Source organism: Mesitornis unicolor, unplaced genomic scaffold (assembly GCF_000695765.1).
Source record: "Mesitornis unicolor isolate BGI_N332 unplaced genomic scaffold, ASM69576v1 scaffold348, whole genome shotgun sequence".
Lineage (NCBI taxonomy): Eukaryota > Metazoa > Chordata > Aves > Mesitornithiformes > Mesitornithidae > Mesitornis > Mesitornis unicolor.
Genome location: NW_010203623.1, coordinates 12712 through 38533, shown reverse-complemented (window position 1 = coordinate 38533; position 25822 = coordinate 12712). Strand labels below are relative to the sequence as shown.

At 39.7% G+C, this 25822-nt stretch overlaps 1 protein-coding gene across 1 annotated transcript in view; it reads right to left on the bottom strand.

Annotated features, from left to right (window-relative positions):
- Positions 1-2289: 2289 nt before the first annotated feature.
- Positions 2290-25822, bottom strand: part of CHRNA7 (cholinergic receptor, nicotinic, alpha 7 (neuronal)) — a 36060-nt gene continuing 12527 nt past the window's right edge. The window contains exons 3-10 of the mRNA XM_010190751.1: positions 17363-17407; positions 14270-14379; positions 9170-9249; positions 7807-7974; positions 7224-7418; positions 5813-5899; positions 5047-5156; positions 2290-3176 (exon numbers count right to left, since the gene is read on the bottom strand). Of these exons, the coding sequence (XP_010189053.1) occupies positions 2658-3176; positions 5047-5156; positions 5813-5899; positions 7224-7418; positions 7807-7974; positions 9170-9249; positions 14270-14379; positions 17363-17407 (1314 nt within the window). The 3' untranslated portion in view covers positions 2290-2657. The remainder of the gene's footprint in view (positions 3177-5046; positions 5157-5812; positions 5900-7223; positions 7419-7806; positions 7975-9169; positions 9250-14269; positions 14380-17362; positions 17408-25822) is intronic.

Below are 25822 nucleotides of genomic sequence, written 5' to 3'. Positions count from 1 at the left end.
CTTGTCCTCTTTGTGCATTTTCCTTAATCCTGCCAGCGGTAAAGGCAGTAGTGTAGGCTTGACGCTGGTGTCTTACAGCTACTTTGTCTAACACCTGGTATTTGCTGACGGCGTTACAAACTTTGACGGCGTTACAAACTCAGCATTACAGACTTTGCCAGGACTTCCACTAAAGGCCAAATACCAGTCTTCAGTTTTTAAGTGTAGACATGTCTGTCATTGATAATGAAGTTTACTGTCAAACTGTAAATTGCTTTCTCTGTCCATCTGTAAAGAACTCCTGTATTTAGCAAGATGACTTCTACAGATACTGTAAATGGATTCTGGTGGAAAGAGAGGTACTCTCATGCTTCCTATATTACATGCGCCATGTATTATGATTGCAGTAGTTGTGTCCCGTTGTAGAAGATAGTCCCCAAGATTCTTCATGTCTTCTCAAAAAAATTTTTCTCCAAGAGGACCCTGGAACTTTACTAAAGACTAAATGGACATTCTATGTAGCTACCTAGGGATACTTGCAGAAGGAAAAATACCAGTGCAAACCAACATTTGCATCAGGAAGCCTAGTCTAGAAACATTACTCAGAAGAGCAGCACATGCCACGTGGTATGTGTAGTTATTCACAGATGAACAAAACTCACATTTCAGATTTTGGACTTAGAGCTTCTTACACAATCTGCAAACGAGAAAGTATTTGCAGGAATTATTGCATGGCTAATTCTTAATAATTGTTCCTGAAAATAGAATGTCTTGACATATAACCTTGAGACACAGTTTCAAGGTAAGCTTTCAAGAATTTGAATGCTTTGCTCATGTCTTTGCTGTGTGAGATTACGAATGAACCTACAGGAAGACTGAATTCACAAACTGAGAAAGATCCTGTCTTCCTTTCACTCCTCCTGCCCTTTTCTCTGGGTGATGGGCTGTACCTGTGGTGACTCTAGGATTGGTTTACATGAAATTTGATTCTCCTGCTTTCAGGAGAGCAGACTCTGAGAAGGAGAGAATTGCCTAGGGAGAATAAGCATGTCAGTCACTTAAACTGGATTAAAATAGATAAACTGAGGCCTTGAGTTTATTTCACAGTAAAAACATGGTGCAACAACAGGCCTCCATTTCTGCTTCTGAAGACCTCAGTCAAGAAATCAGGATTCTGTAGGATAAAGCAAGCAGTCAATGCTAAAGTAATCCTCCCCCATATCTTTTGCCACTCATATCGCTGGTCAAGAATACTGGTGTGCCAGCAAGAGACTGATTCTCAGTTGTTTTGTACACATAGAGTTTCAGGTCCTGGTATTCTCAGCTCAGCCCTTTTCATTAAGACATCGAAGTCACGTGAAAATTGAGCATATTTTGATAGGAGAATTTCAGAATCAGAAATAACATAAAGTGATGAACTATTAGGTTTGCCTTTGCAAATGTCTGTCTAGATTTAAGAGAATTTGTATTTAAGTCTTCTTCACCTTTCCTTGGACGTATATGCTGTGTGTATATGTAAATATATATTTATACAGTTTATATCAGACCCAAGAAAGCTTTATTATTCATTAGTGCTCTTTGGATGATAAACCGAGCAGAAAAGATGCAGTTCTCTTGTAAAGACAAGCAGACGGTGACTCAACAGAAGGAGTTCTATAAAAGACTAAGCATACAACAGATCAAACATTTAATTTTTAAATTAAAACCTTAATCTCAGGATTTACTGGTTTCTTTCTGCTTTAGATTCTTTTATGCTTAAGCCTGTACAAGACAGAGTTACTCTTTCCACATTAGAATCTAGTTAACAGTAAAGATACAAGTCTGTTTTGTTGAGTTGGTTTTTTTTGACAAGCGAGTATAAAGACATGATAAATCCTTCATTTTCGTTTTATGGTTAAAAAGGTCATCAGTTGAAAGTTCTAGGGGAAGAAGGAAGAAGTAGTAAACACCACAAAAATTATTGTGAAGCCTGTTAAAGAATTCAGGCCAAACCTCTAGGTCAAATCCAGAAAGATGTAGAAAGACAAGTTATGTGGTGTATCTTAACTTCCAGGTTTCTGGTGTCTCAGACAAATTCAGATTCCTGTAAAGTCACAGATGCTCTATCTAAAATGCTTGGAGGGAATTATGGGTCTGACTGGTTATGAGTGAGTTGGAGAGCTACATATCACAAGTCAGTAAGAAGTAGTAACTGAAAAGCAACCATTTTTTCCCTTTTCTCTCTGCTGTTTGAGCTTCTATCTATTTGGATTTAATCCTCTCCTAAACATAAGTGTTTACAATCACTCGTTGAAATAGTTAAGATCGATCACCTTCTATTTTTTATAACAAAGTCTGGAAGAAGTGACATTTCTGGCATTGCCTACCTGTTATTTTGTAATAGCCAGTTCAAAAATGTGTAAGAGGCGGTGGTACAATACTCTGTCATTCTGAAAGGACTCGCAGCCACTTCGCATCTCCCACAGAAGAGTGCTCAGAGGAGGTGCGCAGAGGCAGCCCAGGGAGAAATTCTTGGCTTCCCTTCTGAAATGGTACCACTTTTCCGAAAGGAACTTGGGATCAAAGAGTGGGGCAAAAGAAAGTGGATAATGAGAAGCAGTATATTCATTAAAAACAAGCGATCAATCAAAAACACCTTCTTATTTGCTACATATCATACTTCAGGTGGTAGTTAGGAGTTAAGCAAAATCCTTAGACACAGCCTCTACAAAGTTTGGTGCTGACATTAAAATACCAATTGTACAAATGATTGTGAAGACTGAAAAAGCCATCAAGCAGAGCCGATCCACCACAGAGGCTGCAAACTTCCATTCATTGCAAATGGCTTCATCTTCATCCTGGTCTCTGAATCGGTTTGCAATATACCTGACCTCTTCCAAGATCTTGGCCAGATCTGGGTCACCTTCAGAGGGGTGGCCACTGTGCAGCATGTTTTCTTCATCTGTTGGTGAGCAGGTCATCCTCCCGCAGATCACCCCTGAATCAGTGGTAGGTGTGCAGTGAATCCCTTCCAGCCCCCTAAACCCAATGTAGAGCATATTCCCATTACTGGATTGCTGTCCACTCACAGTGTTCATCTCCACACTGGACAGGCTACATCGACGCTGTTTATGTTGACAGGCAGGACGCACTTTATCTTCCCCTGGTCTTTTCATCCTCAGAAACCAAGCACACCAGTTGAGGAGGATGATTCTTGTCTGCAAGAAAATTTTGAGAATAAGCACCTCTTCACACAGCCACTGTCTTTGGGCGCTATTGGCATTTCTGCAGCCCGGGTGACTGGTCGATGGCCTCTGCTTAGTCTGCATGGGAGTTCTAGAAAATGGTCCCAGAGTTTTCCAATTGATTAATTTGCCAGTCACTGAGGCTGCTTTCTTATTCTAGCAGTGCTGTTGATTGCCTCGGGCTGACTATCACTACTGGGAGTATGCCCTCCTCGGATGGCTGTCTGCATAGCGTTGATTTTTCCTTATGCTTCAACAGTGAGATACCAGCCTTTCCTAGCTTTACTAGAAACCATAAATTAAAAAAAAACTATAACTGAATAAGAGTTACTTTTTAATAATCTCCAATAGCGCTGCTTTAGACTGTAGTCAATAAATTACACTTCTTGCACTTCTATTTGTGCTCTAATATTAAAATCACATTACATTACTGGTTGGAGGGATCTGCTAAAACACAGACTGGACTGGACCAACATGCTTTACAGTGTTTTGGCTCTGTTCTCATGTTGCCTTCATGACAGTTGATTGCAGATTTTAGAAAACAGATCTGGATATAGCATGGAGAAAAGATGGAGAAAAAATACCTGGATTTAAAAAAAATACTTTGCAAACTTAATCAGTGCGTATGATTTCATTGGTTTCCACATTGCCTTAATCCAGCCTTACAGAAAGTGCAGGCAAGCCAGAGACTATTCCAGTTCAGATGTAATTTATTTCAATCAGATTTTAAGAGCTCATTGCGGTGGTTTGATTTGTTTTGTTTTGTTTTTTCCCCAGAGCACTAATGAAATATTATTGTCTCATATAATAGGTAAATCTTACACTGTAATTAATATTAGATTTGGTCCATTTATTTTGACTGTGGATTGCCACTCAGACAAGATATTATATCCAGGCAAACATCCCAATCAGAGACAGATCTTGCCCTGTTACTCTATTTACACTATCAAGCTTCACTAAGAAGGATAATATTCCATTAACTGAGAGCCTGACCCAAGATTCTGACCAAGATTTTTTGGACTTCAGCTTCTCAACACTAAAGCTTACTTCTCAACTTCAACTACTCTGTTTTCTGAGGATGTTTGACTCAGTACTAAACATTTGTCTGCTTTAGGTCATCAAACATATCTATGTTTGCTGCTGCCATGAGCTGGGTGAAGTCAGGAAGAGTGGACACTTAGCTGATGATACTCGCCAATATTTAGTAATCCAATATCACTGCACTGTTCTCTCTAAAAACAGCCACTTGTAGAAGTACATTATAAGGAAAGTCTCATGTGCCTAGAAAAAAACCTTGATTTTTTTCTCTACGCTTTACTATGTTCTTGACAAGAGATGTAAAGATGAGGATTTTCAGAGCAAGTTTCACTTCTGCTTTAACAGTCACCTTTAGAAAGTGCTTTTTAGGTTATTGATGTTTCTGTATGCACAGCAGCTAAATATGTAGCAGCTGCAGTTGCACCTTGAGGCCAGTGTATTTCATGCATTTATAATGTCCATAAGCACCTTACTCTTTCCTTCTACCTGTTGCACTTTTGACATCTACAGCTTATTTGAAAATCACTGATAGCAAAATTCTGAGGTGCTTCTAGCTGTTGTGAAGGTGATTCTGAATCTAGAAGCAAGTTGAGGTATATTCATTCTCTCTCTTGCACACACAGGCTTTCTAAGAAGCCAACCACACAAGAAGTATCTACACATCTCATTTCTGCTGAAACTACTTTTCAAAACAAAATGTTTAGGAAGGATTTATGTATTTAACAGTAAGTAGTAAACACGGATCACTAGCTATCGCATTTATCTGGACACATGCAATTGATAATGAATGAAAATCAAACCTTACCCATTTAGGCATTTTCCCCCCATCTGGATCATGATGATGGTATTGTAGAACAATAACAGTGACAACAACAGAAAGACCAACAATAATCATAGTGCTGGCAAAATACTGAGCTGCAAAATAAACAGACAATTACAGCAATATACTTTGGCTGATATTGCTTTGTAGCTATTGTACAGGGTGTTGATGTGTGTCCATACATACATGCATAGCGTTAAGTTCTTTTTCCAGTGTAGTGCTACGTGTGCTACTTTAGGTACTTGTGAAAGATTTCTCAAAAGTAGAAAGAGCAGCTGTTATTTTGGAGCTTTTAGTAATTGTCTTTGTGGAACTGAGCACCTGCCTTTTCTATGCAATGCTGAAAATAATTGTCCTCTAATGTTTTTTCACCCGTATTGTGGAGACTGACTAGTACTTCCTTTGCAAAGTTTCTCTTTCTGTTTAAGCAATTATAATGGAAAAATTTAGTCATGTTTAGCGTTGTATTCCTAATGTCTGGCCAATTGTGTTGAAGCTGCAGCAACAGCTTCCATGGAAAACTGACTCCCTTACGCTTTCCCAAAATAAAGAACCTATTTTGTTCAGAGCAGAGAGTATGGAAGTTGTATCACATCAATCAGAGCCTTTCATCAGTTTGCAACATTTTTCTAATTCAGTAGCAGTAGGCCATTGTATAGGTGGCAATTTGCCTCACTGCTGGCCTTGATGCAAAGTCACTGCACCTCATTTGACAAAAACTAAACATGAATAAAAGCTGTAGTTAGCTTACCGATTAAGGGCACAGAATCAGATGTTGCTGGCATAATTTCAGCCACAAGTAACATGAAGACAGTAAGAGACAATAAAACTGTTATACCTGAAAGATAAACATGAAGTTTGAAATTAGATCAGTAGCTTGTAACTACAAGGCAGTAAGAGGTGGAAAATGAATGGAGTGCTCTTTGCAAGATGCTTTCCCACTGTTATCCTCGCACTAGCACATTAGTGTTACTCCTATCCTTTCTCGTGCTACCTCAAGTTCAGGGTAGCAGTGCTCCCAAACTAGTACCAATGCTTGCACAGACACATATAATATTAGATCCTTGTAACTGCAGCTTTTATCACCATTTTCTAATTAGCTGAGGTACATCAAGGTAATTCTTTCTGCTTTGCTTTAGAAACGTAGTGTGATTCTGAGTATTTGAGCATATGACACCTGATTAATTGGTGTAGAAGCTACAGGTAGTGTAATGCATAATCTTTCTGAAAAACAGATCTGCTGTCTTGAACAGCCTTTGATATCTTTTGACATTAGCTGCTGGGTCCTGCACATGGCTATGCCCAAGCAGTCTTGGCTGTTGATGTTTGGAGTTTGACTTCTGTTGCTCAGTGATGAGTTCCCATCTTTCTGGAGCAAGGCTTAGCTCTTTTCTCAGGACTAGTCTTAAACGATAAGGAGTCATTGTCAGGTGGAAAAGGATTTAAGAACAAAGAATTAGTCTTAAAATATGAGGAGGGACTTCTTGATTAGGGAGGCTACCAGTCAATTAAACCATGTTCTGGAGAAATGTCAATTGTGTTTCTACCTTTTAACAGCTATGTTCACTAAGTGGAGAAGCCAGTGTGTTTGCAGTTTTCTATGGGGCAAAAAGTTCCGTTAGGTGTTTAATCTCCATTTTAAGGATCAAGTACTTGAAAGTCATCAGATTTGTTTCGCAAACCAATACTTTAGTTAAACTTTGCTTTAAAAATTAGAATAGTAGCAGTTGGAATCAGTCTTTCTGAGAAGGCACCTTAGGCTCTTAATACAACTCGCTGTGAAAAGGAAATATGAAGACGAATGCCATGTTCAAGTGTTTAAGTGCATATTTGTAAACTTAAGCTTTGCTCAGTGAATGTGGGAATTTTCTTCAGCAAATAAACATGAAAAAATGAAACCCTGCTTCTTAAGGAAGGTAGTCAGGAATTGTCATGCTTCTACTTGGTTGGGTGGAATTTCTCCATTTCACAACTTCAATGTACCCTAAGCTAAGAGCAAGAGTTAAACCTCACACGGCTTCAGCATCTAACAGTAAAAATAGCTCGTGAGCCATAATAGCGTACACGAGCTACTCCTCCTTGCCTAAGCCTGTTCAAAAAACTTTAAAAAGGACAACTTCTTTTAGTTTGGTCATATTTACAATATCCTATTAAGGATTTACCTAATGAGATCTTTTCTCCCGAGTCTGCTGGTAGCAGGAAAACTAACAAAGCAAGTGCAGAAATCAGAACACAAGGTATAAGAAGATTGAGTCCGTAATAGAGAGTCCTGCGTCTCATAGTTACTGTGAATGTTACATCTGGGTAGGGTTCTTTACAGCATTCATAAAAACTCTCAGTTCTCTTCCCAGGAATTCCTGTGTTAGGAGGGAGAAGCAAGAAAACCAGAAATTAATGTAAATAAACTTTATATTATGTAGTGATTATTTTAAAAAACAATACATGTAGCTTTTAAAGTTTTACTATGGGTAAAACTACTTCTTTAAGCTTACTTCCCAATTAAGTAATCTTTCTCAAATAACAAAGGAAAATCAGATAAAAAATACTGAATTCAAGCAGCAATTTTGTCACCTACTTTTTAATGTGGAGTTTCATCTTACATCTGCTCTCAGAATTTCAACTATTGCTAGCTAGACTATTTATTAATTTGATTTCTGTCTTCATTTCCCAATCATTATTCCATCCATTTCGGCAGTGGAGACAAGGCTGCAAGTTCTCAGTGTAAATAAGAAATCAAGAGCTTACCTACTAAATCCCACTCTCCATTTGAGATATAGCCTGATATATCTGCTTCTTGCATTTGTAAGTCCAAGGACCAGCCGCCGTAAGTCCAGGATCCAAACTTCAGGTTACACTTCTGCACATCAAATGGAAACCAGCGGACATCTATGTAGCATGAGCTTTTAAAAATGCCTAGAGGGGATTTTAAACAGGAACACTTAATTTAAATGCTTGCTCCACGTAATTTCCTGCACATTTTGAAACCGGACTTTGTTCTACATCGCGCCCTTTGTTTTTTACTTGTAAAGCATATTTAATCTCAATTGCGTCTTGGCATGTAAATAGCAAAAGTCAGGCATAGAGAAAGGAAAGAACTGCACCACCAATGTACTGATGTTATAAACTATTTTTGAACTACATTTCCATTTTGGAGTACAGTGGGAGAATATCTAGAGAGGAGCTCAGATTTCTAGATACTGTATTTCAAAAGAAATGAAGCAGAATCTGCAATCTGCTTTTCTTATTTCTTCTACAGAATAATATGATAAATCATGAAAGATTATTTGCTGTCTTATTAGATTTACATGATTCTGATTTATTCAGGAAAGCTAGCTTCTTATTTTTCACTTGCTGAGTCAGGCCCTGTGTCATTTAGCAGCATTCAGAATTGAATCAAAACCAAATGGAACATCTTAAAAAAAAATAGAGTAACAGAGAAGCCCTTGAAATCTTCTGGGGATTTTAGATGGAAAAACTGATTTGTCTGGAAAGCACTTAGCTCTATTGCTGTAGTTTCTAAAAGAAAAGTAAGAGTTAATTCTAAGAATTATGCTAATTGAGTTGGGAGCAGAGACAATGCTCCACTGCTACACATCCAGTGGTACATTTCTGATACCAAATAAATATCAAACACAGACTACATCCCTTTCAGACTAAAACTTGTTTTGGTGAAGCATCCAGTGAATCATTTCAAGTAGAAGATACATCAAAGATGTTACTAAGCATCTTATTGTAAAGAATAACTTATTAATAGAAGAAACAGCTAAATTTATGAAATAACTTTTTATTAAGAGGCATTACCATGGCTTAATTTAACAATATTTTTTAATATTAAGTGCTTTTATTTTTAATCTTCTTTTATACTTACTACTTGAATAATGCATTGTGACAGAAGAATTTACAGAACTGGAATAAGAATGTATCTTGTATGGTGGTTATCATACAAAAGTGTTAACTGTGTAGTTCGTGATTCATCTAGGCTTAAATCTATCAGATGCTGCTAGCTAGATAAATAAAGAAAAAAAAATCAGAATTGATGTCAAATTTGAAACCATGCCATACATAAGTAGTCTGAGTTAGCGAAATTTATGACGGGAAAGCAGCCTACCTGGTGGCAGATATTGGCAATGTCCTGAAGAATTGACTAAAACATTGGTGTGAAATGTAGCATCAAATCTTTCATCAGCACTAGAACAGGGAAGAAAGAAAATGAGTTATGCTCTTTGGCTGCAGAATATTTGAGATTAATCTGTTCTTCATAAAAGGATTATTTCTCCCCAAAAACTTGACAGCTTTTCTCCTGTTGCCAGTTTCTGTGGCCTCAGAGTCACTAGCCCGATACTACTGGATTTGTTCCTGATTAACAGCTGTAAGTGAAGGTGAGCCAGCACATCCTCGCTGCTCGCCTATCCCACTACATTCATTACAGTGCCTTGGCTCTATTGATTTCCGTTTGGAAAGTAAGCACTTCTAAAAAACTTGTCAAGCAGCTGTACAGGGAAATCTGTTCTCTCGCTGTCTACAGTAACGGCAGCTAATGAATACAGAGGAGATGGCGACTCCAGTGTCTCATCCTACCCCTCTACAGGGGTGAACATTATTACTACATGTACATAAGTCTTTAGTGCAGCTCCAGCCTTCATTATCTACTTCAGAACCCATAAACTGGGTTCAGAAGAAAACCAAACCAAAACACAACAATAACAACAAAAAACCCCACATGCAAAAACCACCCCAAGAACCAGCCCTAGCAGAGGTGTCAGTATAGTGGTGCCGGCCAGGACTGCCCTGATGTGCTCTTCTTACTAGTCTCTAGAAAAGATTCATAATGTTACTTGGAGAATGGTGCTGCCAAGGAATATCTGAACTACACCTGATATGATGACCCAGGAATTTACTAGGCATTAAAATTTTAAGAACTTCTAGATGGAAAATAACAACCTATTTTCAAATACTTAGGTTATGAAATAAAGACTTTCCTTTTATTTTTGTAAGTTTAAAGACTTAAATCACTCTGTGAAAGATGTTTAGATTATTTAGCATTGCAATGGATATATACTCGTATATTCACAGAACATTAGGAGCTGGAAGGGACCTCAAAAGCTCACCCAGTCCAACCCCTGCCAGAGCAGGATCACCAGACCAGATCACACAGGAACATGGCCAGGCAGGTTTTGAATGTCTGCAGAGAAGGAGACTCCACAACCTCTCTGGGCAGCCTGGGCCAGTGCTCTGTCACGCTTACAGTGAAAAAGTTCGGATCTATACATCCTTTAAGGTTTGGGACCCAGGTATTCAAGAAGATGTCACAGTTATTGAAATGAGCGCCTAGGTTAAATTGCATAGAAAGTACTGGGAAGATGGTTGCTATTTCAGGAACTGCTGTACTAAGTTCACGTCTGATGGCTGCTGGCCCTAATTACAGACATAGGCTCCTTTCTTGGGCTTTCCTTCATGCAGGGGATAAGCAGAATGAGTAGCACAGGCTACTGCACTTTGTTGTACCACTTGTAGTTTCCAAACAGTCACCTTGTGGGGATGGGTTGGCACACAAGGCAAATACAGTGCCAGCCGCTCTGGGGCAGGGTGAAGGAGGTCACACAAGCCTCAGGGTCTGGCTCCTTGCTGCAGTCTGGGCTTTTGTACATCTGAAAACTCGTGCTGTCTCTGTGATGATCTGAATATGACAGGTCTCCATCGTCTCTTTGCTCATTAGTGGTTTAGTAGCTCATAATTTTCTAATCCCCTTCTAAAACATTATCAGAAAAATACAGTAAGAATCTGAGATGGGGAGAAAATTAAATATTCCTAATTCTAGCAGAAAGAAGGATCATATACAAACACATTCATACATGTGCTTAAGTCCCATTAGAGACCTTGCTTTGACTTGAAATTAATAAATGCTACATGATGAAACTCAAACAAGTAGGATGTAAAAATATCCATGGCACACAAATTACCTGTGAAGTGGAAATAAAATTCTTAGTCTCCTAGGCTAAATTCTGTTCTCTTCCCCTTGAGCAGAGGGCAGTTAAGCACTAGAGGGTTGCTTCGAAAACCTTGCTGCTGTTTCTGGTAATTGGCAAAAATCAAATTTTCAGAAGGACACGAGTGATCAAGGAACCTAGGTTTCATTGCCATGTGACTCTGCTTTTCATAAGACACATTCTTAAAAGAATATCAAGAGGTACTCAGACTCTAATACTAAATTCTTTTTTTCTGAAAAGGAGCATATATGTTTTCCTACGCAGCGCTTCTAATTGTTTTCTGAAAGGCAGTGCTTCAACTGGGAATGCACCAAGTAGCTAAGCCTTTGATGACACTTTGTGCTAAATGCAATGATAGAAAACCATTTCTGCTACATTTTGTCTTCAGGGTATAACCACTTGAAAACAGATATTGACTGCAGTACATTGAGATGACAGAGCTGTACCTAGCAGATGTAATCCCACTGGGACCTATCTGGAGAATCAGAAGTTTATAAAAGTAGAAAAATGGAACTGTTAAAATGAGACATAACTACCAGAATTTTTGTTTTTTCATGAAATACTGAATACCGTGTGGTAAATTGTTGGAAAATAATACCACCAGAAATGAGCACTTCCAGTAAGTCCAGTAAAACTCAAAAAGTGGAAGAGAGCCATACATGGCACTAACGCAGTCAATCCTGGAATTTGTGCATAGGCCACGATTGTCTTCCCTCAGAAAAGCTACGTACAAACTGGCCCCGTCTCTTCGCGATAGACTGGTTGTAAAGTTTAATACAGCTGTCACAGGTTTCTCTATATGAGACTGCAGCAAGATGTGTAAGGATACAAGACATAGTGAAACATGCACTCATCAAAATGAAATATTAATTTATAGTTCATTAGTTTTCTTTGTATCTGCAGATCAATGTCCCTAGTGAGTGTATAGAAACTGAAACCATCTATCTCAAGATACAATGTCACTGTAAAAGAACACTGTGAAATTCCCAGTGCAATTTCATGCAGGAATAAGGATTTGTTTTAAATAGCTTTTGTCTCTGACTAAACTCTGAGTAAGATCTTGGATTAAATATGTGTTCAAAATAGAAACACTGTAGAATAACTACTTCATGACTGTACTATAGTTAACGATCCCAAGATCCAAAAACCTGTATTAACAGAAAAATAGTGTTTTCAGTTTTTCAGGTTACCTTTCTTAGTCTATAACGTGCTTCAGCTACAGTTAGCATGTATTAATATCACTATTCTCTTTAAAAGTTTCCCTTTCATGTTGGATATACTTACTTTAAATACCGAAGCACAAGTCCTCAGAGACACACAGTCTCTCTCAGATATGTGATATATATAAGGAAGAATATTCCTAATTCATGCTTTTGGAAACCTCTAAACTGCTGTTCTAGAGTAACGGTTTTATGGCATACACAGTGTGTCAATCAGCAGAAGAATAGAAATGAATGCATGATTTTTGAGATTCTCCCAAGAATGCTGTCACTTACAGAACCAAGGTAGCTAGGAATAAATGCTCAAGAGAACAAATTTGCATTGAAAAAATAATTAAGCAAGATTAATGTTGCAAAAATACCTGTCCAGGCTGCATGTTGCTCCATTTTGTGTACAGAGAATTTGAAAGGTTTTTAGGCTGGTGTATGGACAACTGAAGGGCTAATTACCATGCTTACACTAGAAACAAGAAGTAATCTTGACAGGCAGTTACTGTAAGTATGGTGAACTCCAGTGGAGATACCTCAAATCATTTACCGTTAATTGTGCCTTTGAGAGAAGCGCTGCAGCATGCTGTAAGCAAAGTGGTAATGTGGGCCCTAGAGAGAAGTACTAAGTGGCTGACAAATGCTGTCACTGAGTGCTGCTATCACAGCATTACAATACAATAATACCTGTGGCAGTGACATTGATCATAAAAGTGATCATCAAATGGCAAGAGGGAGTGTAACTGCAGCTGACACATTGGGTACAGCTATTCTCTAGGTCTTGTTGCAAAAAAAGAGCAGCTCCTGAAGTGGGGACAGGGAATCAGGTTGATAAACACAGCAGGGTTGTCTTCTTAGTAGACATATGGCAGAGAAACAGAGGAACAAAGTCATCAGGAAGACAAAAGGCTCACGTCATCTGTGTGGGCAAAAAATAACATATCCAGCTTTCCACAAAAGAGCCAGCACAACGTGTACAAAGCAGATGTAAGGTCTTTCCAGTACGTGGGGAACAGCACACAGGCCCACAACAACTCCTGAAAAAGGCGAGTTGTTCAAGAGCAGACAGCTCTTGGTGCTTTATCTTTTCAAACGAAATAAATTCCACCATGGGAACTATCATATAATCACAGAATCGCTCGGTTGGAAAAGACCTCTGAGATCATCATGTCCAACCGTTCCTGCCTACCCCCTAAACCATATCCCTAAGTACCTCGTCTACCTGCTCTTTAAATACATCCAGGGATGGTGACTCCACCACCTCCCTGGGCAGCCTGTTCCAGCTTCTGACAACCCAATGGTGCAGCCAAAGAATCCCCCAACGTAAGCCAATGGTTCTGCAGTGGATTGATGGCAATCTGTCTGTCCATGAAATAAGCCCAACTCAGAATAGATAGTTGGAAAAGGAGAACAGCAAATATTCTGGCTACTTTTGTAGCAGGAAGAAAGAGTGACACCAAAACTGGACATGGGAAAATACAAACATACATTCTGTCATTTACCTATCCTGCCTCTAGTGAAACCAGAACTAAAACTAAACAAGCAGTCAAAAGACAGGTTTTAATTCACCAGTAAACTTTAGGCCAAATAAATAATTTAAGAGGAAATTATCACTACTTGTGCATTAAACACAGCCAGAAAAGTTTAGTTTTCTAATAATCTCACAAAACCTAACTAGAATTGGTGGTAGGGAGAATGTCGTTGTTTGCAAAGTATTTGCAATATGACCTTCTGTTGTGTAAACAGAAGTATTCCAAAAACCTATAAAGTCAAAAACCTATAAAGTTTGGGAAAAGTATTTCAAAACCTAGGCATTTTGATGAGGTGATTGTCATTTGCCTTGCCTTATTTTTGCAACTGGCCAGGGTGTGCTGGGCAGTCTCATCTAGGCCCCCTTTCCCACAAAAGATTGGACCAGTTGATCTTTTGGAGGTCCCTTCCTACCGGGGCTATTCTGTGATTCTATAATTCTACGATCTTCTCTCCTTCCCCACATTAATCAAGTGTATCTACCTGTTATAGAGAAGAATATCTGGCTTCCAAATCAACCCATCAGGAAAACGGACGGTCTTCACTCCCGGGTATTCAGACACGTTCCACTGTAGATAATGATCTGTCCAGTACTAAGACATACACACAAAAAGTAAGTTAGCTCATCTCATCTGCTGACTTAGTGTAATTTTCCAGGTACTGGATAGCCTGAAACAATAGGTGTTCTTTTGTCAAAGAGATACTATTTAGCTTCAGGCAGTGAAATATTTGGAAAAGGTGAATTAGGCCACCTAGAGCTCACAGCATAAAAATCTAATTTTCAATTCACTGCAGTGCACATAACAGCCTATAAAAGAAGATCTGGGGTGCCTGTAAATTTTATTTATTATTTCTTGTTCATGCTGTCTCAGGTGCCAATTTGAGATAGAACATTTTCTTTTACAGTTCATACATAAACTCCAATTATGTTTCTCTTTATAGGCAACTTTGTTTTCTGTTGTTGGAAATTCTGAAGTTGTAATGATTTGATTATAGACAGAAGGTAGAGCAGCCAACAGTCACTGCTGATGGGGAAAACAACCGAAATGGCAGGACGGTTACTGCTGGTACAGAAGCTCTTAGCAGCTCCTGTGGCCTGAACTAGGCAACCTGGGAGGCAGATACTCAGCAGCACTGCACTGGGGCAGCAGTCCATAAGCTTCCTTCCTGGCTGGCTCTTACTGCACTGGAGGCACCTGCCCTGGTACTCTCCAAGTGCCCTTCAACCCATCCTTCACTGCTGGAATAGGCAGAGAGTCTGTCTCAGTCAAACCAACTAAATCCCAGGTACTGCCATTGAAACATGGTCGTGCAGAGTCATCAACATGAGTGCTGCCCCAAACTGCAGGCAGCTGAGTACCATGGCAGCTCTAGCAAGCTGGTTGCCTCCCAGTCTCCTGAGAAACACTAGTATGAGCTACTGTATTTTCCTGAAACAGAGGTTGCACTTCACCCCTTACTAAGCAGATGATTTGTTGGGGATACAAGTGTGGTTACTGTTGTGTGCAAAAGGTATAAATAGGAAATAAAGTTCATTTTGTCTCACAAAATTTATTTTTTCTTATAATTTCTATGCTTCATTATATTGTGCCTCTCTCTGCCCCCATATTATGTTATTTACATAACTTTACATAGGTGTAGGCATCATATAACTTACGGTGAAAACTTTCTCAGACTTACGGTGCTATTGCAATGCCAAATGTTAGTCTTTTAAATGTAAACTTTGAAATGGGTGAGTAAATGTACGATACTTTTCCTTTCAGCAGTCTAGTGACCCTTGTCAAAATCTCTGACAGACATTATGGTCAGAAAATACTTTTAAGGAGTACTGTGGAGGTAATGTTATTGATCATTCTTATGGGGTATTCACATCAAATATTCTATATAATTCCTTGCGTTGCTGTCACAGGCAAGTTTCAGTTTGATACACCAAACAAGTCCCCAGTCAGCCTCACACTGCACGTATTCAAGCACATTCTTGTACCTCTAGAACAGCGTTTGTAATTGGCCGTATTGCTGCACGCAACACATCTAATAGCACTCATCACACACTTTCTGTAAAGCTTTTACTTATACAATTTCTTGGCCTGCACTTCCATGTTTATCCCATTCATTTATTACTATGAATTTTTAGCACCTTGTCACGTGGACAAATGACCTGAGTTGTGCACTGCTGTTTCCTTTTGCTTTACAGATAATAGTTTTTTACAGAAATCTTAAAGTATAATGTCTAATCAGCAATGTTCACAGGTTTGGGGTTTTTTCCCACTGCCTGCTGCATTCACAGTTCTCTAATTAGACTGTGCATTACTCACACTCATCTATACACAGCTTCTATAAGCTGATCCACTGCTTCTCTTCTCTTCTTTTTTTTTTAGAAATTTTACATCCATATTTACAGTAAATCGCTCCATATGAACTTCTTGATAGACAAATGTCACTGTATTTTCTACCACTTCATTTTTGTGGAATGTAGAAATACTGAGCTCTTTATGGCACCTCTATTTGTTGTAAAGTCCAGCAATGTGTAGTTTTGAGGCATTTAAACCTGTGAGCTCTTGTTGGCTTTAGGTGACTCCTTTGGGAGGTGACAGAACAGGTCGCTTTCTGAGTAGCGATTGCTGGGCTGAGGCTGGCAGGCTGCGGGCAGCTGCCCCAAAGCTTGCTGCCCACTGTCTTGGTTGTGTGCAGCAGGCTCTTCTGTTTATTTCCATCTGAATTGCATTACAGTAATAGATATCAATATATCCAATTTTATTCTAACTTATTTTAGGAATTGTTACGAATGATACGATGTAGCATAGGGCGCCACTGAATGATGTAAAGACAGTCAAAGGGTGGCAGAAAACTGAATACTGAAGTCTGTATTAATGTTAAGCAGATTGTACAGTTGTTCTGTTTAGCCATGTGTACAAAGTGCTTACCCAGCCAGCTGGACACAATCTGCCTCTTTTTGTTTTAACTTTAGAGCTACAGTCTCTACTGCAGCTGAACTACATTCGATGCGGATTAAAATAGCAAAAACAGCTCAGGGTATCTGAGTATCTCCTCTTCCAGGAGATAATAAGCCTCTCTGGAACAGTTTTTCCCTCTGTATCAGGAAGAACCATCTGGCGATTTTCAGAGTACTGATTAGAAGAGCTATTACAGAGAAAATGTGTTTCTTGCTTGGATAGTTCTCTTTCACAACCAAACGATTTACCACAACATGATGGATTGGTTGAAATGGGTGATAAGGCACTTGCACCTACAGTTACTCTACCTGGGCCTCTTAGGACACCGGTACCTTAAGACAATCAAGAGATTAGCAGAACTAAATCAACTGCAATGAGTTGGCAACTTACTTAGATAAGTAACTCAAAGTACTAGTGACTTAAATTCTTAAAAGTTTTCAGAAATACCTGAAACAGCATCAAAACTAAATCACATCCTTACAGTATTCCATTTAGCTTAGCTTTGTCCACGATGTAGCAAGAGACAGAACAAAAGCTTGAAAGTTTCTTAAAATTCAACCCCCTCACCAGATTAAACTCAAAGACCAAAGGGGAGGGGAAGATGCTTTGTTTCAAAACTCACCATTTGTAACCAGATGTTTGTTGTTAATACTTGATTCTTTTCATCCTGAGAGGAAGGAGGAGAAGAAGAATTAAAAAAAAACAAGCCACAGCTTAGTACCATACAGTTAAAACAACACCGGTAAATATATTTTATTGGTATGAAGTAGCCAGTTGTGCTAAGGTACCTTTTAAGGCACAGGGAATAGTTGACTTGAACTTACTGCAATTTGTCACAGGTCCTTTTTCATGTATTTCCTATCACCGCAGCCAGTCAAATTTCTCTCTAGTTTCTGTTTCATCACCTCCATGAACCATACTTTTTCGAAACTATCATCTCAAGTGAACAGCTCGCTTAAATGGCATCATGGGAAAACAGGTCTCTTTAACTCTTTAGTCTCAGGAATACAGTATTAAGATGCATTGAATTGGCATGCTGAAGGCATTGCTGAAGGCGTCAGCCAGGCGAAGCAGTAATTAACTTGCAACAGTACCTGTTATTCTCTAGCCATACAAACATTAATTTGGTGCCTGTCTCAACAACCTCCTTATAGTGTTACAGCACAACAGAAGTAGTTTGCATAGGATCTTTAAATCATTAGTGAAGAAATAATCCTTAAGAGATCGTTCATATCACCATGAAATAAAGTCTATAGAGAAGTGTTGCAAATTAAGGATGTGTAAAATCAATAGATGTTTCTATTCATGGCCATTTTTAGATCAGATGTGAATACCACTAATGATAACTTATTAACAGTTTGGCAGCATTATCTCTGGACTCTGCATGCTGTCCCAGATGAACATGGCAAGTTCCTATAACACAATGTCCCATCTTTTTGCACCTGAGCAAAGCCAAGAGCACCACTGCTGTGTGGTTTCTCTGCAGGGCAAACAGTAGTTGTGTCGCTTTGCACAGGCGCAACCGGCTACTCAAAGGTGCAGAGCAGTTCAGTCTCCATTATGTTGTGGGAAGCTTTTTTCAGGACTGTTAGCTGAACAGTACGTAGAATGTATTCCTGCATGGTTAAATTCTGAGTTAAACGCACATTTTATTCCCAGTGTGATCTCTTTCCACACATGAATAGCCCCAGCCTTAGATTAGTGATGTTTCAAAAATTCCCTTTTCAGTAGCAGAGAAAGATTGTACTAGGAGCCTGGAGTGCTGCTGATGCTTAAGCTAATGATGCGCTGTGGGGATTTATTTTGAAGCCCTGAGCCCACAGCATAGTCAGATGAACTATTTCTGGAGTACCAGAAAGGAGCTCTACTATCAACCAGCACACATCGCAGAAGCAGGCTAGAGAGCCATCTCTGAGCAGTCAAACTAGCAGAGCTGAGGGGGACAGTAGACTTTTAATCCAGCTGTGCTGCTGGCAGAGTGATTCAGCTGCCTGCTACACTGCCAGGCAGCTGGGCACATGGCAGAGTCTTCACAGGTTGGCCCGCAGGAGACTCTGCAGACGTGTTCTGAAAGCCAAGAGTCATTCTGAAGTGTGATCTTTCACTCAAACCTAGCTTAAAGAGAATATTAACTCAAGAGTAGCTTGTACAGTGAAGACAAGCCCTAAGTGAAGATGAACTACGCTGTTTTCCTGGTGTTTGTTTCTGTTATTATAAGCATTTAGAGCCTGAAAGAGTATATTTGAACAAAGTAACTTCCCCTTGGGTCACTATATTTAGGGTTCCATCAGTCTTTGAATCATAAATCCCCATCATTGCTCCTCAGCTATAAAAACTTTGCTGCGTGCTGAGACTTGTTTTATAGTGGTGGTTTTCTTTAAAGTGTTTGTTGGAGTAGGTGGCTTCCAACATTTTAGTCATTATTGGCCTGACTCACCCATCACTAGAGAGAAGATTCTGATTTTAGATGGTTTGTCCCTCTCTGTGGTCCCAAGTGAAGGTGGTGCAAGATTGATCCTGCAGGATTTCTCCTGGCTAGGGGAGGTTTTTGGACACTGTCTTAAAAGCTTCCCAGCGAGCTGCATTACCACTGTTATTCATCAGAATTGTGCAGTACTTCCCCATAAAATGAGGGGTGGGCTTGAAGTGCTTTGTAGAACTTCACCCCTTTTTGTCACTTTACAATATTTTGTAACCACTTTCCTACAGTGTTGAACACAAGAGCAAAGCAGCTCCTGCTACAAACGCCTTCTTCTATAAAGGAGCAAAGAAAAGGGATTTGACAATATATTCTGAGATGCTGGGAAAATTAGTCGGAGAATGAGACCAGAAACTGTATCATGTTGTTTGGATTGGTGTGGTTTTTTCCTATACCAGCTCTTTAAGGTTACTTGCTGTTCAGAGAGTACTGGCCAAGTAGCACAGCTAATGAAGAGTTTGGTTCCGTTCGTGCAATGGGAGGTGGGTGGGAGGCTACTTCGGTCTGTTTGACAGCAGTACTAGATAACTGTAGTGATCTGTGAGGGCAGATGGCAAACTGCTACTGGACTGCTTATCACACTATTTTACAGCTGTGTAGTTAATTTGTATGGAAGGGAAAGTAGCAGACATCAGGAAGACTTGAATGGTCCTTCATTTTTGAAGGTAGAGGTAATAACTTCTGGAATTTTTTGAAGGGAATTGCACGGTCTCCATTCTTTCAGGTCTCATTTTTGGTTTTGCCTGTCTCTTTGATTTTAAAAAAGTCTATCAGACCTTTGAAAACACAGTATCAGGCTCTCACATTATCCTTATCTCACCCTGTGTTCAACAGATTATATAAAAGAAGAGATGAATATTTGACAATGTTTTGTGAAGGACATTAGCCTGGACATAACAGACTTTGTAAAGAACATTAGCTGATGTGCTCATTTAGTGTCCATGCAAGAAGTTATGCGCCAAAAAGCAAGAGGAAAAAGAAGTAAAATAAGCCTGTGTGCCTATCGATTGCACAGTGATGTGCAGCACCTAGCAAGAAACACATGCTTCCCAGAAGACTTGCATAAAGTCATGTCCTGACTAAAATCTGTCAGCTGTAATTCTTGTACTTCAAATCCAGATTCTTGATTTTTACAGGGTTGAATCTCACCTAAATTGCAGAAAAAGTAATGCCTCTTTGAACTGAGCTTCAATTACTATGAACCTTAATATAAGTTTGTATAAATATTTTAAGACATCCCTTATTATAGCAATAGTGCTAGGTTTCTGACTGGTACCTCACAGCAAGACTGAAGTTAATAGTTGTACTCTGAAGTTAAAAATAGGCTGGCAGCCAGTGAGAGACACATAAGGCACTCCCTATAAAGATTTTCATTTTTGTTTGCTTGAATGTCATTCTACTGAAACCAGCAGGTTAATCAGTTCGTTAGTTCTTAGCTCATTGTTTCAGCACTTGCTCATTAAACATTCTCAACATCCTCTGATCCACAATGTCAAATTACTAGCACCTAATGACGGGTTTTTTCCACATCATTTAAAACCCCGTTATGTTTAATTTTTCTTTCATGCAGCTTGGGGTTTTCTTCCTCTTCCTTTTTCGGGTCATGCACGGAGTTCACTAATCTATGTAAAGTGAAAAAGCCTGAATTCTTATAGGATTAGTACTGAGAGAATGGGCTGGAGGCTGAGTTAAGCACTCATAAAATGGCCAGTTGAGAAAAGATTGATGCTATTGCCATACTTAAGGCAGCCACAGTGTCAGGATGAATCTGAGCTCCACAAAACTTAGAGTCATGAAGGGGCTGGGCTTCCTCCATTCCTGCCCATTGTGCTGGTGCATACCAGCACTCTGTGAATCCACCCTCCAGGAGAGGCCAGAGCAGCACGCAGTCCAGCTTCACCCATCTGAAAACACCACAGCGACCTCGCATTCCTTATAACACTAAGTCAACATGGGGGACTATTGCAGCTATCCTCTCCTCATGTCCCAAGGTTAATGCTAAACTTTTGTATTAAAAGTGGCTCAAGGCTTCTTAGTGGTGCAGGCAAAATTGAATTTTGCTATCTCAGGGGTGAGGATAAAAACCAGTTACTTAAAAAAGCCACTCTGATGCTTCTGCAAGGACACTGAAATGAAAGCTGCAGCTGCTTGCCAAGGACTACCTCTAGTCATCCATAGGTGGAGGCTGTAGCTGCAGCAAGTCTGGATCTGAAAGACTGTAGCAGAAGGTGCAGAGTCAGGCTGCCCTGTGATGGGTGCACATTCATTACCCCTGAAGCCTTAAAGCATCACCTATGTTGTACCTGCCAAAAGGCAAGATTAATTAAAATGAAAAGTCAGATGGAATTAAGGAATGTTTGGGCGTTTTGCATACTAATAAAAAGCTACCTGAAGAGCTGGTTTTTTAGGCAACATAAAGATGCAGAAAAAGGCAGCGTACGGGATTCGTGAGACGAGAGGGATTTGAACTCCTGGTGCCTCTTTCCCACCTGACTTCCCTTTCACCACAAAAGAAATAGGTTAGTGTAGTTACCCTTCACTTCTCCAGTAGTCAGCAATATACCTTTTTATCATAGTAAAGTGTTTTTGATTCAGCTTATTGCACATTTTCCAATTATGCAGAAAATGCTGTATAAACAGGTATTACCGATGCATAAATAATAATAATCCATGATCCGGCATGTGAAGCTCAACACCAGGAACAGGCCACAGAATGATTCTGATTCCTTGAAAATAGATGAAAAAAGTGCAAAATGATGCAATTAAAAGTCAGAAGTGGAAAACATGAATTGTCGCTGTTTCACTGCATTTTTCTTGAGAACACTTCAAGTTAAACACACTTATTTGGTGTTCTGACTTCTGCTGTATCAGTGAGATTTTTAACTAAAAACAGAGCTCTGACAGCTATGACCTTATCTTGCAGTGATACAGCCTACTGCTGGGAAGCAACACTTCTTCAAAATTACAGCAACTGTTGCAAAATATTTAAACAGAGTTTAAGATGATGTGTTTTGCTACACAGCCCAGTCAGCAGTGTGCCAGTTCTGGCAGACTTAGCCTTGAGCTTGTGCTTGCCCTAGGCTAGCTCCCTTTATGTCAGCTGCTAACTTCCCCTGGTGCTGAAAACCTCCTGAAAGTTGGTCTTCTTTATTTTATACTCGGCACTTCCATGCTGCTAGTGACCTTACTGAAAGCTGAAGGCATTCAGGTCATCACCATTTCTTATCTTCCATGTGCCGCTTCAAAGCCAAGTTCAGCCCTGAGGCACCTTCACTGCCAGGATGGCACCTGGCTCTGTGACTTCCTCACCTCCCAGCTCAGACTCTGGCTCTTTCAGACCTGTAGGGATAAGGTATTGCAGCTGTGCTCAGGGTTTAGCTAAATATCTCCTGTAGCATTAAGATGAGTTTTGCAGTTAAGTCTCTGAAATCCAGCCTAAAAATGTCTTCCTTATTTTGTGTGCTTCTTGATTTTTGATTTAATTCCTCATAGCTTTTTTTAAATCAAAGAATTAAAATCTTAAGCTTTTTTAAAAAAAATACTTTATAAATCTTCTTTCTAACCTACAAGCACATTAGTGTCAGCAAATTAAACACAAGGAAAATGGTACCTAGCTACAAATAACAGTGCAACAGTGCCAAATTAATACTTTACAGTACAGCTACAAAACTATTACATAGCATTACAGATTTCAGCACTGCTATAAATATTCTTAGTAGTGCAGCCTGTGTACGCAGTTATACAGCTCAAGGTGTAGCAGCTTAGACTGCCACATCTGCTGATGTTAGTTCCAGATGTTTGTATGTAGTCGAGACAGGCTGAGGAACAGAGCAGGAATAATGCAGTATTACCACAAATGGAAACAAGCATCTGCTGTTGGGTGCAGAAGGGTCCTGGGTTAGGGTATACATTGATGCAAGCTTTAGCCACAGTGAAGCCTATTATGGAGAGCTCTGGTTTCAAGTAGTGGAAATGCACTGGGATGGTTTGCAAGTCACTGGTGAGCAATGGCATCCAGCAGCTGGGAGGAAGGGAATGGGAGAGGAGGAAAGGAAATCTCTTGTGAGTGGTGGAAAGATGCCCCAAGCACTAGACTAACGACAGCTCTGGTCCGTGGTTAACGCTTGAGCCAGCACATATTTAATACAGGGTTTGCTATGAGCTCACCAACAGTTACAATTCATACTTAGTGACTGCAGAGCTTGACCTATGTGTAAGTCTTGAAAAAGAATGGGGATTTTCAGGAATGTGTTGTGCATGGGTATTGAAGCGTGGACTTCACTTTCCTCACGCACTGTTCACATGCACAAAAAGAGAAACAAAAGAGTGAGGAAGTAAACCTGAATACAATAGACAAATACATTTCTGCTTATAGATAAAAGTCTGTTGCAGTTTTATAAGTTTCTAGGGACTTCACTTTCCTCACGCACTGTTCACATGTGCAAAAAGAGAAACAAAAGTGAGGAAGTAAACCTGAATACAGTAGACAAATACACTTCTGCTTATAGATAAAAGTCTGTTGCAGTTTTATAAGTTTCTAGAGCTAAAATGTTACTAATGTTACTGTGCTGCTGGGACAGGAGTAGATGTTCATTTTTGGCCTTCTGAGGATCTTGATTTTATCTTCAAAATAAAATTCAGAAAAATGTGATTTGAATTTTACCCGAGTTAAGGTTGAGTTTGGAGTGTGAGATGAGGAGTCTGCTTTGCTTAACTTAATTCAGGTGAAATTGGGAGAGGAGGGGGATTAGGCAGGGCTTGTTTTTGTTGTAAATTGTACCATGTGTGCTCTCTTTTGGAAGTCTGAAAAACCCCAGTGGTTTCTCCACACCAGCCGATCTTACATACTTTTGCAAGAAGCATTTGCTCTCTGCCCAAATACTTTATCTTGCCTTCAAAGAAAGGCAGAGTTTGCTCAAAATGTATGCAGGTCTTCCCAGATGGATGCAAATCTCACGCAGCAGAAAAGCTGCTGGAGAAAGAGCATGGAAGAGCCATCTTAACTCTGGGCAGAGCATCTGTGCCAGGAGCCTCCTTAAAGTGAGGGAACGTGTTTCTCTTCCACATACGCTCTGACAAGGTCTGACTGTCGTGCTTGCCTTTGACTGCAATAGAGCTTTGTCCTGGCAGTGGGCTTGAGATGTATTTTCACCGAGTTCCACAGAAAAGAAGCGGAGATTATAAATATGTTTAAGAGCTTCATGATGTACCATTCCTGTTACCATGGGGACATAATTGTAATAGCAGTCTTTCTTCCTTTTTTTTCAGTGCATCATTGTTAACAAGAGGTTGTGTTTAGATTTGAACACATTCATCTTTACAAAAACAAGCAGAGATGAGGTGTATGAAATGAGCAGAACATAGCATAGCTAATAACATGCTTCAGCACATCTTGTGTGAAAAACATAATTTTTTGAAGAGCAAGAGGGGAGGTTGTGTTTTTTTTTTTCAAGTTACCTTATTAATCCCTGTGATTCACTGTAGGTTTCACTCAGTTGAATTATTAAATATAGCATAGAGCTTAAAGTGCACCTGCATTCATTGCAAGCATGCAAAACAGTAACTGTGTGCTGTTGCTTTATTTACAAATAAATCTTGATTCCATTGTATTTCACAACAGACTCCCATTGAATTGGTGTGAAATACTGGCTCTAGGTGCCATTAGTCTGACACAGATGGGCATCCCAGCTCTAAACACATGCTGGGATCTGGGAACTGCCAACCATTCCCCAGGTTAAAAGGCAGTACTGGAGCCCCTGTAGTCCTACTCCTTAGACAGCACTAAAACAAGAAGGAATCAAAGCTTTTGAACTTGATTTGTTTACCTAGAGATTAGCTGCAAAACAGAGAAGCTGAAAGGTCAGGTTGTTACACCTGGATGTTATGCCAGGACAGCATTACATCAAAGGATTTGACTCTATTTTTATTCTTGCTATCAACTTTAAGTCATGTTTGACTTTTTATTAAGCCTTTCCCCCCAAAATGTTCATAAGTCTTATGGAAGAGTTATAGCATGTGTATTTAGCAAACTAAAGTGGAAGGAAAGCAGGTGATTTCTTCTTTCCCAAGTTATAGGAGCTCAAGGAGCTGAACACAAAGCTGTGTATTTCTCTCCCTTCATGTGATTGGAGCACACAGCTCCAGCACCAGCCTGCTGCTGGCATTCTTCTATCCTATTTTTGTGAATGACAGCGCCAGAATTTTCCACACCTGACCTAAAGCATGCTGTCCATGTTTTAGCATCAGTTCATATGCTGAAACTGCAGACTGAGGAACACCAGAGCCACAGAGACAGAGGCATCTGACTAGGACACAACTATGAGAAATAGCTCTGTCCACTACAAACGGACACAGTTAAAGCTAGCTGCAGAGGATCAGTTAGTAAAGGGCTATTACTCATCTCAGACAGTCTCTCACTACTATCTTATCTACATCTCTTCAAAGGTAGGCAAATTAAGCAAGAAGGAGTAGCTCCAGAATTCCTGTGCTATGTAACATAATCCATTATCCTCGGTGTCCTGGGGTCTCAGTTTGACGTAGGATACAGCACGGACATCACCGTGGCAATGAAAAAACTCCCCAGAGAAGGGTACAGTACAAAAT